Raw genomic sequence first — 16,307 nt, forward strand, 5'->3', positions numbered from 1 at the left:
CACATCAGTTCCTGTAGATCACAGAAGTTGAATTACTAGAAGGGTTTGGAGTATTGGATTTTGAACTTAATTGGGACGGTTGGACAGAAGGTGTGCCTAATGGTGGTAATGGAGCCGTTCCATTCGGTATTTGTTGTGATTTGATCTGGTTTTGATTGTTTAGCTTTTGTTGTCTCATTTTTTGGATATATTCACGTCGACATCTAAAAGTTGCTTCTCTTAGTTGTTCATATGCTTTACTACCTAACATCGTCCCAAAGCGAATGGCTTGTGTTTCATTTGGAATCTGATTCAATCGAGATGGTTCATCTGAAAATTTGAGGCCATAATCATTACTCAGGGAATCATAATGCCATTTGTCATATGTTCTTACTAGTTCATCTAATTTAGAGTCATAAACATTGATAGCTTCACCATCGCTCCTCTTATCATTTTCTTGTTTGCTAATCGATTGGAAGTCAAAAACTTCATCCATCATATTATCTATGTCATCTAGCTTAATATTGGGTTTCCGGTCTATATATTGGATTCCCAAGCGACCGATACGACTTCTAAATTTGACGGGGTATTCTTGTGAATTGATTTCCTTTTTAGGTCTAAATGGATCATAAAGTTCAGTTTTCTTCAAATTATTAGCATTCTGAGTTATTTTCTCGCCTTCTTTTCCAAATAACTTGATATCTTTTGCAGTTCCACTCAAATAGTCAGCCAAATGAGGGGTATAATATGATCTAGTAATTTCAAACCTAGATGATGATATAGAAGAAAATGGTTCACTCGATGGAGAAATTTCTCCAGGCAATGAGATATCGAAAATGGGATTGTACGGATCATCTGTTAAGTTGAAAAAATTATTAGCGTCTTCCTGTCTCCTCTTTTCCATCCTTTCTCGAACAAATTTTCTTGCATTGTTTTCTTTATCAGATAGCAAATTGTCCACGTCTTCGAGGACAAGGTCAGGTACTTTCGAAGAAGGTAATTTAACATAGACATGTATACCATTTTGTTGTTGTTGCTTCTGCTGTTGGTGCTGTTGATCTTGTTTGTCTGTAAGCAATTGTTCATCTTCTAACTTAATGTCAGCGTTCTTTTGAGCTCGTAACAACAGAAGTTGTTGTTTGGTAAGTTTTTGACCAGATTTGGAAAGCTGCTCTAATTTGTTCTTCGATATCTTATTCTTGTTTGATTTTTTGGCTGCTACGTCTGAAGCTACTGATTTTGCTGCTGCAGCCTGTAGAGCCGCATTTCTTGCTGCAAAAGCTTCCGCTTCCATTCTCTTTCTTTCAATAGTTAGTACAGCAGGACGTTTTCTCTTATGATTTATTAGATCCTCATCTTCTCCACTAATATTCAAAGAACGCTTCAATTTCTTGAGTTCGCTTCTTTCCTTTAAGATCGCCATATCATCGTGTAACAAATCAGAAGATATCTTTTCACGTCTAGCCACTAACAGAGCCAGTTCTTTAGCATGTTCTAATTCTTGTCGTAGAAGTCTCAATTTTTGGCTATTTATCACATCTATACGTCTAGTTTTCCTTGGATGCCTGACTTCACGTCTACGGAAACAGACATATGGATCCACTTCTTCCTTTTCGCCTGGCCTTTCAAATTTCAATTGAGGGAAAATTTCCTTACCCTCTACTTCAATTTTCCTTGCTTTCCAATAATCATAGATTTGTGTTCCATATTTCTCTATCAGAATTGGTAATGATCTTGTATTCGATTGTGACTTAGAATCAAACTGTGTTATAAACTTCTCATTCGAGGAATATCCAAGTTCAGTAGCTAATTGAGCTCTCAACCCAGAATCACCAAAATCGGCTTTCAGTAGCGTAGGTTTTAATTCATTGAAATCCAATATACTTTCAGGATCCATACTGAGAAATGGTTGACGTTCATGGATAGCATTTTCGAAACAAGTACATAATATTTCGAACTCATCTTCACTTAACTTCTCTGCATTTTCCTTGTTATTTACCACATCATTAAGAAAATTCTCATCTTTTTCATCCATATTATAACTAGCGCCACAACAATCTTCCACCGTAGCAGAAAATTCAATATAGCTCTTAGGTTCAGAAAACTTACCCACATAAAATTGAGCATAATCCTTCCATTTCAAAGATGCGTCCGGCGTAGGAATATACTTTTTCTTGACACTATTAATTTGACTACTACCCAATTGTAAAATATGATGTAAATGAACTTCTTTCTCTTCACTTTTCTCAACACCAGTCTCGACATCCGCTACTTCCCGTTGTTGCAATTCATCTTCGTCCAAATTTCGTATGTCAGTATGCTTGTATATTCGCAGTTGTTGCTTCACTGATATCTTACGATGTCTGAACCTTGCTGCCCCAGCTACATTACTCTTACTATTATTCTTATTGTTGTTGACATTATTTTTAGCCGCTTTAGTTTTATTTGCTTGTGGAGGCTTAGAAGGCATACCGCACGTGACTGAACTTATAGATAGCAGAAAAATTCAAAAACAAAAAAAATCGGGAATTTCTTGCCGGTGGCAAAAAGCGAGCAAAATTTTTTGGACGAAAAAGGAGGGTGGAGGAGGTGTGTTGATAAAGAGGGAAAGGACCAAAATATAGTGGACGGATTTTGGAGAAAACAGGGAACGGGGTTTCTTAATAGAATCGAGTATGTTTTCAAAGCGTCTGTTTTATACTGGTTGGAGTTGGAATCCACTTTCCCTTTGGATCCTCTCAAATTGGGTCAGTTCTCGTTCTTCTTTTCTTGTGGTTGTACTTTAAAATAGTATGTATGTTACCCCCCTTTTGGAACAGCATTGAAGGAAACAAGAATGACGAGTTTCGAAGCGTCGTCGGATTGTCGTTGCCGTGTTTTTCCGCACGATTTGGAGAGCCGTGTCAAACGATAGCACTGTAGTGTGGGTTATGGGTGTCTTGAAAAATTCTGAAATTCTAGGATAATAGAGATCAAGAAAGTTTAAAAACTTGCGATGAGCTTGTAAAGAAATACCTTGAAAGCAAATATTTTCTCAGCTATATTCATCTTGAATAGTCGGTAAAACAAGCTATTGCTCATTTACTACCAAAGGACTGCTCAAAAAATAGATATTCGCACTAGGTCTTTGAGTGAAGAAAATGGATAATAACGTCGATCCTTTACTTAAATCACTTAATCATACACTCGAAAGTTTACAGAGTAAATATGATTTCTTAGCACAACAAAGGGATCACTATCTTCAAATACGAGAACGTTTATTTGAAGTCAGTGAAAGACCCACCGTCTCCGATGAAGAAAAGCAAAATGGAGTAATTTTCGGTGATGTAATTATATCAGATAATAAAGTCTTTTTAAATATTGGTTATGAATATTATATCGAGAAAAGCCGTGATGAAGTTATTGAATTTATTTCAGATAAACTACGCTTAATGGAAGAGGCCATGACAACGTTCCATGCTAAAATTGACGAAGCTAACGGTACTTTACAAAACTTAACTACTTTGAAAAAGTTTGATGAACAAACTATTGGTGATGAAGAAGATGAAGATGAACTGCTTCCTTCAATGGAAGTTCGAGAAGAATTAGATGAGGAAGGAAATGTAATAACAGCATCGGTAAGACCAGCTACAAACAAAAATAGTATAAAAGATTTGGAATCTAAGTTAATGAAAGTTGTTAATGGAAATGCTAATGATGATGATTACAAACAAATACATGATAATAAAGAAGATAGTGATGAAGAAAATGACTTTGTAAAGAATTTAAAAGGAAAACTTTCAGTGAGTGACAAACCAAGCATATCAGAACCACCTAAGATGACTGAGAAATACAATAGAATTGATGCTGATAGTGTGTATACGTTTGCTGATCTGGTAGAACAATTAGATGAACAAGATGAATTTTCTGATGGATCTATACATGAAAATGATATCAAATACGATTTTGAGTCATATGACACAGCGAATGGAGCCTACAGCACGGATGAAGACGAAGATGAGGATGATTTAGATATATCACTAGTACCAGGAGCTATGGCTCAATCGTCGTTCATGAAACAAATTATGGAATTACGTAACTCGAGAGCCGTATCTAGTGATAAAGAAGACCTTAAGGAAGAATATACACAAATCATAGCGAGTGATAACGATATTGTTGCTACCAAATCTGTTAAAGAAAACACCGAACAGAACCATAAAGCCGATACCCATAAGAAGTCGATTCTTAAATCAACATGTAAAGAAGATGAGCTTTCTAAATCGAAAAGGAATGTTGGATTCGCACCTGAATTAAATGTCATCGAAGTGGAAAATTTCAAAGAGGAAACAAGGAAGCAAACTCATAATTTCCCTCGTCCACAATTTACCGCCTTTGATAATGAAGAGATTGATGATGACGATGATGATGATGACAATCCTGCTGACTTTGATGCTGATTTATTTGCACAATTGATAGGTGCTCAACCCCCGGATGAAATACATGATAAATACAAAGAAATAGTCAAAAAGGAACAAAAAATTGAGCAAGACGAAATTATAGTGCAAGAGAAAAGAAAGAGAAGAGTTTCTAGGTTTAAAATGGACAGATCCAGTACAGACGTGAAAACTTCACAAGATGTACCATCTCAAGATTCCTGCGCTAAAAATAAATTAAATGAGCCTGAACCACTTGTTGGTGACATTATAGATAAAGACGATGAAAATGAAGATGACGATGAAGAGATAGTTGTGAATGAAGATATTGTTGAAAATGATCTAGAAGGAAATGATGAAGTAGTCAAAGACTACATTATCGAGAAGGTGATAGAAGACGAAATAATAGAAAATAACAATGAGGCAATGCTGGATGTTGTGGCGAAAGATGGAGATAAAAATGATCTAAAAGCAGCAACGCAAACAAAAAAAGGAAATAGTTTCTTTTCAAAAAAGATGAATTCATTACGTAAACCTATATCATCATTGAAGAACTCAGCTAATTCCAAGATCAAAATGGAAGAATTATTAGCAAGCATAAACGATGATGAGGACAATATAAATGATAAAGAAGTGACTGATGACGAACAACACGTATGTAATCATTCACATGAAGGTAACAAGAAAGTAACTAGCAAAATTAATGAAATATCGAGAACAGATCTGAAGACCATAGACAAAAATGAATCTTCTTTCCCCAAAGATATAGTGGATGCGATCCGTAAAAGAGAAGAGGAGTTAGAAAAAAATGGGAAGATAGCGAACATTGATTATATGACATTGGGTGAAAATATTGACGACATGACTAAAGCATATTCATTAGGCTTATATGATGATGATCTCGAAGATGACCCTGGAGCTATTTTAGAGAAAGTTGAAGATTTTACAGAGTATAATAAGCATGTTGAAGAATTGAAAGACGAAATCAAAGAGTTTCAATTATCGAATCCGATAGTTGAGAAGAATGTCAACGGCAATAAGGAGGATAGATTAGCTGAAAAAGAAGTTGATGAAAGTGCTATGATGGTTGACGTTATTGAACATGATATTCCTGATGACTATAGCTCAGATGGAGATGATTCTGACGCAGATTTTGGCCTACAACAAGAAAAGTTACATGAATCTATAAGTATAGAATATCAGCGATTAAAAGAACAACTACTTTCAAAAATGGAATCTGAAGGTAAAGTGAATATTCGTTGGAATGAACCACAAGAATTGGAACCAATAGATGAATTCGGAAACTTGGTGAAAACAAGTAAGTTCAAATCGCAACGGTCCCTGTTTAACTAAATGAAGCCATTATATTTTGTCTTCTCGGAGTTTTTCGGTCACCGAAATTTGATTTATTGACACAATATTATGTTCCCCTCGGGCCGAAATATTCGGGCGGCTTGTTAACTTACGGCGTCAAGTTGGAAATAAAAGCACGTGCAATTATGTCTTTTTTAAGGGTGTCACTTGGAGTTATTAAAGGGAACCGGCTTTCCAAACAAAATAAACTGATGCCATAGCGTCCAACTCTTCACCGGTAATGAGCACTCCTACCGAACTTTTAATAGTTAAAGCAATGAACTAAAGCTTATAGACAAGGATTGAACTGAGACTTGAATCGCGTATTTACCGAATATCGTCGGATGTAACCTCCGTTTCGGAACAGGTATTTTAAATGTACCTTACCTTTCAACAAGATCAGATATATATATATATGTACTCATAATTATAGTCAATTCTTTTAGTTCTTTAGTATCCAAAAGTGCTGAATAATCAACATTTGTCATAGTATTGTTTTTAAAGATTCATAAAGATCCTACTCTAATTTTCTTAAAGTACATTACATGAGTAAGTTATATTATGAAAGCTAAAGAAGAAGACGTTCATAAAATGCAAATTCAACAGCTTAATTCAATAAATATTTGGGAAACTGATTTCTCAACTGTTCCAACTTGGCAAGATGCCCCTAATGTTGAATACTTTTTTAACCCAAAATCTCCTAACAGCAACATATTTATTGAAGAGAATCAGGATTATCACAATGATTTCCTTCAGGATTCCCTTGAGAATAAAAGAAATTTCATACTAGAAAACCATGTAACAGAAGAGATACTATCTCCTTTAGAATTTCCAATTAAGCTTTCTAATGTAGAAACATCAACTGAAGATTTTAACGACAGTGATGCTGAAGAATTTCCAGAGAATGAGTTATTAAATGGGTTATCAGCAGCTAAGGAAAGAATTGAACAAATGATCTTTAATATTGATTCGCAAGTGTTGAATAAGGGAGCATATACTCATATCCAAAGGGAAGTTTTTGATCCATCGATTTTGTGCCTATTAGAATGTATTGAATCGTTCAATCGTGGAACAAGTCTTCCCTCGGTGGAAGATACAACGCGACGCCCTTTGAATGATAATGACGTTTTACCAGATGAAGATCCATGCGCCAATTTACCTAATTATGGAGTGATTTTAATCAAATCACCTTCGTCTGCGTCGCAATTATGGGACGAATATGTTAAAATACCCAGTGAACTTGCAGTAAATGATGTTGTGGCATGTATTCTCAATTTGAAGAAAGAAATAGCTGTGAATTCCAATGATTCAACAATGTTGAATTTGGAATTAATTATGAAAAGGAAGAGTTCAATAAAGATGCTAGAGGAACGTTTGGGATCATCATGGAGGAATAAAGACAAAAATTTCTCGAGGCAGATAAACCGAAGAAAGAAAATTTGGAAATCAATTGAAGAAGGCCTAAGAGACGGAGTTCCATTACATGACTGTTTTGATATTCTAGATAGGTATGTTCAAAAGAGTCATAAAGGATTGAGCTTATATTACAACGGAGTACCTTTCAGAATCAAGGATCTTCAGAATGAATTTCTTTTCTAGAACAAGTAGTTGATGTCATATCTTACTTTTTGTTGTTAATAAACCTGTTATTATACATTCTTATATTATTTCAATAAACCAATACTTGTTCCAATCTTAAATATTTTTGGTTTTTCATCATTAATGGTATTATAGTCCACCTATAAAATTTTATTTATATAATTTCATATTTCTATAAACTTTTTCTCGTACGCACAGATACGCTAAGTCATCTATTCATACAAATCTTCATCTAATCTTGCAGCTGGGTTGGTTTCGATGAAATCTAGAGAAACCTTATGACCTAACAATTCTCTAATATTTTGAACCTTATATTTGATCATAGTTGGTCTTTCCAATGATAGACCCCAACCTAAGACTCTTAAATCTTTTGGTAAACCCATGGATTCCAACATTTCAGGTCTAAACATACCGGAATTACCAATTTCAACCCATTTACCAAGACCTTCATGCCATGAGAAGATTTCCATGGAAGGTTCCGTGTATGGATTATAAGTTGGTTTGAATCTTAACCCAGTGACACCCATCTTAGCGAAAAATTCTTCCATGAATTTAATCAAATCACCTAGAGTGATATTATAATCTGCCAAGACACCTTCAACTTGATGGAATTCAGCCAAATGTGTAGCGTCCACAGCTTCATTACGGAAAACTCTATCGATAGAGAATAATCTTGTTGGTTTGGGATCCTTGGCTAAATCATGTAACATTCTTGCTGAAATGGCTGTAGTATGTGTTCTTAAGACTAATTTCTGACATTCTTCTTCTTTCCAATTGTAACGGTAACCGATTGAATCGAATTTACCATTTTCATGAACGGCTTTAATATTGGAAATGTAAGTTTTATCTTCAGGTAAATCAGCAGTTAATGGATCCTTGATGTAGAAAGTATCTTGTAAATCACGAGCTGGATGCTGTTGTGGGACGTATAATGCATCGAAATTCCAGAACCCAGTTTCAACGTATTGGTTTGATGGCATTTCAGTGAACCCCATAGAGAAGAAAATTTGTCTGAATTCTTCTCTAACTTTGTTTAATGGATGTAATGCACCAGATGAAACATTTACACCTTGAGAATTGAAATTATAAGCTTTGAATTTCAAATCTTTGTAAGAACCAGTGGCGACCATTTCGGAAGTTATATCAGTTTCCAATTTGGCAAGTTCTAGAGAGAAATCAGGACCTTTGGTGACCGAATAATCTGTTAATTTTCTTGGTGTAATCAATTTTCTCTTTTTCAAATCATTTATAGTTTTGGTATCTAATGTTTCACCATCGACGATTTTTTGTAATAGAATCTTAGTTTCATCTTCAATGGTATCGAGGGGTTGGGATTTGAACTTATCACTAACTTCTAATTCATTTTCTTTGTTCTTAACGATCCAACCGCTCTTGAAAGCACGAGCTTGACCAACTTTACCGTCGGCACCCATCTTAGACATGACATCTTTAATTTGCAGTTTACCCAATTCCTTAACTAGACTCAATAGTTTCATTTCATGGGATCCATTAGCTATAATGTCTTTACCTTCATTGGATAAATCATAGGCGATGTTTTCGGACTTGACGTAGTTTAATTTAGAATGAGCATTCAATGAACTTAAAGCAGCTAGAACTTCTTGAGAATTCTTTTCTGGGAAGACCTGTGCTGTGGATTTAATTTCATTCAATTCAGCCAATTTCTTCAATATTTGTAATTGGAAGTCTGACATTCTTTTTTCTTACTTTATAATGATTATGATCGACTTACGAATTTTGATGAACTTTTTGTAGGAAATTAAAGTGCACTATCGTGATTCGCAATCGTTCTTCGTCCCGTTCACAGATAAGGCTTATATATACTAATCGACGACTATATGTACTGCAATTATACGTTAAAATAATCTTGAAAAAAAATATATATATATTTGTATATAAAAAGAAAGAGCTTACTGTTCTATAGCTAGCTAACTGTCACTCACTCGGTGCTGTTAGTGCTTCTTTACTTTTTCTGAAAAATTTTTCAAAACGGGCGCCGCCTCGCAGAAAATTGAAATTTCCACGTAACCTAAAGGTAAACATATCGTTTTACATGATCACTTATAAGCAGGGACAGACTGAATATATATACCCAAGTGGGACAGATGTTGGACCGTTCTTATACTGGTACTTGTAATATTTCTCTTAGACTACATTAGATATTTTCCCCGGTGCTACTTTCCTTCTTTTCGGTCTATTGAAAGCAAGCGTGGAACTGAATGATTGGGTAGCTACTTCGGCGGCACCTAAATCAATTGCACCCTTAGTTCTCTTTCTATTTCTATTCTTTACGCTGAAGAGATCTAGTTCCGCATTTGCATCCAAGACTATTTCGTTGAGCGTAAACCATTTCCTCTCCTCATTCAATTCGTTCTTATATTCATTAATCAAATTAGTTTGAATTTTGGTTAACCAACCGATTTTTTCAAACAATAAATCTACTTCTGAATCACCCTCTATTACTTCATCCTCTTCCACCTTTAAATTCGGTATCTCCTCAACCCTTCCATTTATAGATGCTGCAAATTTATCATTCATACGAAATAAATCATCTTTAAACACAGTAGCTTTCAAAGCATTTATATCTTGTTCCTCTCTTGAAGCCGTTGCGATGAATGTCCCAGGAACAGTCTTTATCACTTCATAATTTATCTTAGAGACATCATCTATGTTCATTATGTGTCTCTTGGTATTTTGATCCTTGTCTAAGGATGTTAGGTCTGGTTTAAGGTCATTTTTATATTTCTTGATAGCATGGTATGCATATTGGACCTGTTTATCTTCTGCTAGTAACCGCTGAAATTCAAGCTCTGTTGGGTTCATTTACGGATTTTGGTTGTATTGTTCAGTTCAAAAAATTCGTCCAGAGGATATTATAATATATCTGGTTTCTTAGTAGCAATGAGATGGATACCGATATAGTCGATTATTTCCTATATTTTTGCAATTGACTAGTACTAGCAATAGCATTACTTCAAGGTTTTGATATATATAAGTTTGAATGCCGTAATAAGGTTACCCGCCTCCTGTAAAGAATTCTACCTCTCGCATTTTCCGTAGAGTTAGTACCGCCCTTTGGCGTTAATTTCACCTCTGCTATACCAAAAAAAAAGGTTATACAATATTAATACAAAAACTCGTCATAAAATTCAAGGTATATAGACACATACTATAAATGCAGCCTCTAATTTTCTGTCAAGAAAAGAAAGCCATCTTTAAAATAAAGTCTGAAGAGTTTGTCGGAATATTGTCAATGTTTTCCATCTTTTCTTTAGTAGTGCAAATGGTGGAGTAGGCGTGTTTTTGATTCTTTTTTTTTTGTTATTTTGCGAACCACTCTGCAGGGTCAATAGGGTGTATTCTAACCCACCGGTACTAAAGCTACTTCTAGTATTTTTCTACCTTTTTATATGGAACAGTCCCTTTGATGAACTTCAATGGAAAGCGTAGGTGTGTTCCCCATAATCCCGTTCTTATCGAAGTTTGATTCTCAGCTCCAACAGTTTAATAGAAATGAAAAAAAAATGAGGAAGCAAAAGATATTAATTAAACGATACCTATGATTTGCATCTATTAATAAAAGTCATTGGGCTGGACCCCATGGCCGTCAACTATCTATATGATTGGACGGTTACCAGAAGTCTGGGTACAAGGATCGAACATCGAAGTTGACCAATCGATACCAACACAGTTGAATATTCCACCTTTTTAGTTTTTACATAGTAATGGCACTTAAACTTACCTTGATCTAAGTCATTATATAAATTTCGTTTTTGTAACCACATAGGTAGGTCCCACCCAGCCACGTGGATGAACGCTATTAGAGTGGTATCTCTTCCATCAACTTCTTACTAGGATGACGGTACTGTACAAGAATTTAATGTTTTCAACAACAGCACTTCTATTTTCAAACATGTTATAAATATCATCAGAACATAACTCATATTGCTTAATGAGTCGTTAAAGGTCATCAAAATTATGTTTTATGTTTCCGGGTTCATTGAAAAGAGGTTTATTTTCTTATCATTATATTGGATAAAAATCGTACTTGAAAATCTCGTTATGACTAATAAACCACCTTACAAGCCCATTTATTATTTAGTTTAATGCCTATCTATCTTGATATATATGCGTGTTTTCTCGTTGAGCGTCGTAAGCTTTTCCCAGATTTTCGGATACTAACCCAAATTAATCCTGATCTCAAAAGGGTGCTTTCATGTTGTCAGAAAGTTATCGAAGTTTATCTGATAATAAAGCTTGTACAACTCTTTAATCTTCCTTATATTACTCTATGAATATTGGTTTCGAACCTTATCCCTATACCTAATGGACATGCTCCCTTGATTTCATTTTTTCTTTAATTTTTTCCTTATATAGAATGTGTAAAAAAGACAACCCCCCTAATTAGTTTCTTGTAATCTCTAATATGGGGGTATACTTAACGCAAATGAGTCACCATTCAACCTTACATCTCTTCCCTACTTAGTGTCCCAATAATATATGTGTGTGTAATTCTTAATCATCTATTCGTGATAGAAACAGCAAATATCCTAAGGTATATGGGCCTTATATGTCTTTAGATATCCTTAAAATTTTATTCAGCAAAGAATATTACGTTTTGAACCCATTATTCGACCAAACAAGACTTTATCAGTAAATAATGGATATTTGCTGTAACTTTTTTTCTTTATGTTGTTTGGAAATAGCCCATCTACATCAAGCTTATGATACTTAAATTACGTAGTAAATAGCTACAGCTTGTTGAAGCTAAGGATAAACCTGATACTCAACTCAAAATAGACAAGCGATACGTACATCTCTCACAACTATATGAGATCCCTTATTTGGCAGTTGATTTACAGAGCAAATAGTACTAGTAATACTATCAATACCATGCTGCGATGGTTCTGTAGTGTACGGTAAATTTGATGGTATGTCGTTTACCGGAAAAGTGAATCACTACTATTAATGTTGCCGATATCAATTCATTATGTACGTTTGTTTAGACCAGACGAAGTAGTGTTGTCAAATAAAATCTAATTGGTCGGAAAAATCTAATCTCGGACTTGAAGATAAGATAAGAACAAGGCTGTGTCTGGGTTTCCTTTTCGCGGCTGTCAAAAAGCCATTTGTACGCTATTTTCTCAGAGGCAGTTTAACTCCGACGGTGGGCAGTTTTTCCTTTTTCCTTCTTGAACTTTCCTCTTTTTTAATTTTAACCCCAAACGTACAGTACCCAGGTGGGACAGTAAACCTCAATGATCCAGCCAGCCACTTTCTCGAGGACAGGTTACTGTAAATAGAGTCAGCAATGTACGTAAGTGCGAAGCATATTGACGGAGTTGGAATGTTTACTTGGAAGTTTAGACAACCGAAGTCAAATGGGCGTCAGGGAGGGCAGGTTCGAAGACACATCTGAAATATGCAACACATTGTGAGCCCCCTTACACATGTAAGTACTTTCGTACATCTGAGACTCTACAACGTAATCCTGGAAGATTAACTCTTCTCAGTCCATGTGTCTCTAATTGGCAGATAAGGAATAAGCTCACATACGTAAACAAATAAAACACTTGCGATGGTAAAACTGAGACGCGTTTGTCAAGTAAACTGGAACAGCCATTAGATATGATTTATTCCCATACTAATAACTTGCAGTAGATGTAATGTATATATATGCAAAAAAAAATTAATTGAAACCTCTCCTAATTAAATAAACTAACAAGTGTGAATATTAAATTTTATCAGCACGTTGACGTGAACTGGAACACATAAACAACCCAAATAATAATAATGCCTGAATCAACTTTAACAAATATTTTGAAGTTACAAGAATCTGAAAAAAATGGACGAGAAGAACTCAACAAAACAGTGAAAAAGTCACGAGGTCTCAGCGAAGATACCGATGAAGCCATTTGGAAGCTTTACTCTGGAGCAAAAACTATCCTCCCGTATAAGGAAAGAATATTGAATTTTGCCTGGAGGTCTATGAACTCACCTTATAAAAGAGCGAAGGTAAATAGTTCCTTAGATTTTCTTCAAAAGAATTCTATGGAATTCATTCAGATGAACCCAAATCGTACTGACATTTTTGAACAAAATATGGACAATATGTCAGAATATGATCAAAAGGATCAGAATAATGGTAACATCAACACAATAAATGGTACTGTTCACTTTGGTTCTTTTTCCAATGATCCTGTAAATATTATTTCTAATTCTTTTAGCAGCAACGTTTTTGATTATCCCTTTCAAGATGAGTATATTGATTTTAATAGCAAAAATGCTTTTACTGATCCTCTTGTTGCTGAATCCCCTGCACTGAAAAGTGATATTTCAAGTACATTGTTAGAAAATGAACGAGATAATATTAATAATATACCTGATCTCTTGAATAGAACCACTTCTGGACAAGAACAACGAGAACTTTCTGATTTCCAAACTAGCAATTCACACTTTTCCTTAGAAAATACGGCTAACTCCCTTCAAGGTTTTACTCCGAGTACGTGGAATCACAAAGCAAGATATATTGACTCCATAAATAATAAATCCAATCTTAATGATATATCTTCCCATTTTTCCTTGACTGAACATTATTTGAATGATCCTTCTCCAATTCAAATACCAAGTAGGCCCTCTACTTCTCTACGACAACCAATTCCAATAAACCCTCAAAGTCATTCACAAACGACTTTTCTAAATGCAACGTTTACGCCTACAAGTTTACCTACATTGAGCGGTTTAAACAACTCAACACGAAAAAGAAGGGATCAAAGTATCAGGAAAAGACAACCTTCAATTGGGACATCGTTGAAGAAAAACTCTAATACATCGTTATCATCATTAATGAATAATTATAACACAACAACCGATAATAAGACATCAATCCGTTGTAATAATTGTGGCACTGGTACAACACCACTTTGGAGGAAAGATCCAAATGGGAATTCCCTGTGTAATGCATGTGGGTTATTTCTGAAATTACATGGTGTAATGAGACCGTTATCCTTAAAGACAGATGTCATTAAAAAGAGACAAAGAGGCTCTAAAAATGGATTGAATGTTTCCAAGAAGAATTCAACTGCAAATTTGAGAGAGAATATTACTAATACGGGAGATATAGATAGAAGAAGGAAAAGAAACAGTACCCAATATTCTGGTGTTGACTCGACGTTCGCAAGAAATGACGATAATTGTAATCATCCGTCCCTGGTGGGTTCCTTGCCAATAAATGTCGTAGAAGGACAAAATCCTGTAAACCTTGATTGGTTAAGCCTTGACATATGACTAGATTGTTATAATAGATACTATATAAACGAAAGGAGTTAATTATTTATCTATGAAGAATATCGGGCCCAGGGCCATTATATATTTACCATTGTGCCTACATATAATTCAATAAATGTGACGTTACTTTTTCGGTCAGAAAGTCTGATTAGCGAATCTGGAATAAAAAAGGAATCTTGATCATTGTATAAAATACTAGAAAAACTGTAAGAAACAATCATAAATAATAGAGCTATTAAGGTATGAAAGAACAGAAATCCCCTTCCAGGCCAAAAACGTATATACAATAACCAGCGACGATGAGAGGAACTGATATATAACATAGACTATGTGTCAAGCGCCTAAATGGCTAACTATCGGAAGAGTACTAATTTAAATGTTCTCCGGGTAATACCTCCGAAACATTTTTTTGAAAAATTTAATCATTTAATTACCAATTTTTGTTACCTCTATAAGAGCAATAAGTACACAACCTGTTCCAATACATGAGAGCAAAAATAAAAACAGTAATTGCACTAATAATAATAAATAATACCAATATGGTCTCCACTCCTGAACTGAAAAAATATATGGACAAAAAAATCCTAATCCAACTGAATGGCTCTAGAAAGATTGCGGGGATTCTTCGAGGTTATGATATATTTTTAAATGTCGTTATAGATGACGCTGTGGAGGTAAGTGCGGATGGTTCTAAACATCAGCTAGGTATACAGACTGTCATTAGAGGGAACTCCATAGTTGCCCTTGAGGCCCTAGATACAATAGCATAGAAATTTAGATTTACTACTTACTCGAATAATAAAAGGCGGACTGAACGGGAATTGAACTAGAATGGGAATATAAAATATTTTGACAATAGAGAAAAATTATTTCATCTGTTACAAATTACTTTGTATAAAGGTTGTTGTTGTTGATTGTCTCTTTATATAAACGTTAGTAGAGGTCTGCTATTTTCTTTTTTGCATTTCAATAGCAGTAGTTGAATACCCACATTTTTCATAGAATTTAACATTTTTCTCATTACAATCTAATATAATTTTATAACAACCAGATTGGAACCCTAAATCACTCAAATATCCAAGTAATGCCTTTCCTAATTTTTTACCTTGATGATTCTTAGACACTGCAATATCTTCAATATGTCCACATATACCACCTTCATGAATTAATTTTTGTTCCAAGATAATATTCCCCACTGCGGCAACTTCATCAGTATTAACATCGACAATCACAGAGGGATTATATTTATAGATGGATTTATCATGGTACATTTGAACAGAATTCCAGTAATCGACAATGGATTCAAATTGTTCACGAGTAAGATTACCAACTGTAGTTAGAACCGCTAAGGTTTCAACTACACCTTCGTAATCTTTCTTTTCAATTCTTCTGATCTTGTAACCTTCTGGTAATGTCATCACTTCTACTTCTTGGGATTCTGCTCAATTTTACTATGGTCCTATTTTTGTCTTTTCTTTTCGACGTAATGCAAGTATTATTTCGACTACTTTTATAAACCCTTCATTCCCCTAAATTTTTTTTTTTCGTTATACTTCTATAATTACGTACGTCGTGTGTGCGTAACTCGGACAATAAAATAATAAGGCGATAAATTCACATATAAAAGAAACGTGAAATGTAAAGTTGACACTTCGCTTT

The 16,307-nt window shown here is 34.7% G+C and overlaps 8 protein-coding genes across 8 annotated transcripts; 4 read left to right on the top strand and 4 right to left on the bottom strand.

Annotated features, from left to right (window-relative positions):
• Positions 1 to 4: 4 nt before the first annotated feature.
• Positions 5 to 2,449, bottom strand: EPL1 (Epl1p; the record flags this gene model as incomplete). The annotated part of the gene is made up of 1 exon (XM_003671292.2): positions 5 to 2,449. The coding sequence occupies one exon, from the start codon at positions 2,447 to 2,449 to the stop codon at positions 5 to 7; it is 2,445 nt and encodes an 814-aa protein (XP_003671340.2).
• A 670-nt stretch (positions 2,450 to 3,119) lies between these two features.
• BUD27 (prefoldin-like protein) lies at positions 3,120 to 5,744 on the top strand (the record flags this gene model as incomplete). Its single annotated transcript, XM_003671293.2, has 1 exon — positions 3,120 to 5,744. One exon carries the CDS (start codon positions 3,120 to 3,122, stop codon positions 5,742 to 5,744), a length of 2,625 nt encoding a protein of 874 aa, XP_003671341.2.
• Positions 5,745 to 6,305: 561 nt separating this feature from the next.
• NDAI0G03220 (uncharacterized protein) lies at positions 6,306 to 7,343 on the top strand (the record flags this gene model as incomplete). Its single annotated transcript, XM_003671294.2, has 1 exon — positions 6,306 to 7,343. One exon carries the CDS (start codon positions 6,306 to 6,308, stop codon positions 7,341 to 7,343), a length of 1,038 nt encoding a protein of 345 aa, XP_003671342.2.
• Positions 7,344 to 7,555: 212 nt separating this feature from the next.
• FRS2 (phenylalanine--tRNA ligase subunit alpha) lies at positions 7,556 to 9,055 on the bottom strand (the record flags this gene model as incomplete). Its single annotated transcript, XM_003671295.2, has 1 exon — positions 7,556 to 9,055. The coding sequence occupies one exon, from the start codon at positions 9,053 to 9,055 to the stop codon at positions 7,556 to 7,558; it is 1,500 nt and encodes a 499-aa protein (XP_003671343.2).
• Positions 9,056 to 9,506: 451 nt separating this feature from the next.
• IES3 (Ies3p) lies at positions 9,507 to 10,184 on the bottom strand (the record flags this gene model as incomplete). Its single annotated transcript, XM_003671296.2, has 1 exon — positions 9,507 to 10,184. The coding sequence occupies one exon, from the start codon at positions 10,182 to 10,184 to the stop codon at positions 9,507 to 9,509; it is 678 nt and encodes a 225-aa protein (XP_003671344.2).
• Positions 10,185 to 13,154: 2,970 nt separating this feature from the next.
• GAT1 (Gat1p) lies at positions 13,155 to 14,648 on the top strand (the record flags this gene model as incomplete). Its single annotated transcript, XM_003671297.2, has 1 exon — positions 13,155 to 14,648. The coding sequence occupies one exon, from the start codon at positions 13,155 to 13,157 to the stop codon at positions 14,646 to 14,648; it is 1,494 nt and encodes a 497-aa protein (XP_003671345.2).
• Positions 14,649 to 15,187: 539 nt separating this feature from the next.
• SMX2 (mRNA splicing protein SMX2) lies at positions 15,188 to 15,418 on the top strand (the record flags this gene model as incomplete). The annotated part of the gene is made up of 1 exon (XM_003671298.2): positions 15,188 to 15,418. One exon carries the CDS (start codon positions 15,188 to 15,190, stop codon positions 15,416 to 15,418), a length of 231 nt encoding a protein of 76 aa, XP_003671346.2.
• Positions 15,419 to 15,595: 177 nt separating this feature from the next.
• Positions 15,596 to 16,066, bottom strand: GNA1 (glucosamine 6-phosphate N-acetyltransferase; the record flags this gene model as incomplete). The annotated part of the gene is made up of 1 exon (XM_003671299.2): positions 15,596 to 16,066. One exon carries the CDS (start codon positions 16,064 to 16,066, stop codon positions 15,596 to 15,598), a length of 471 nt encoding a protein of 156 aa, XP_003671347.2.
• Between the last annotated feature and the right edge of the window lie 241 nt (positions 16,067 to 16,307).

The sequence above is a fragment of the Naumovozyma dairenensis genome, chromosome 7, assembly GCF_000227115.2.
Source record: "Naumovozyma dairenensis CBS 421 chromosome 7, complete genome".
NCBI lineage: Eukaryota > Fungi > Ascomycota > Saccharomycetes > Saccharomycetales > Saccharomycetaceae > Naumovozyma > Naumovozyma dairenensis.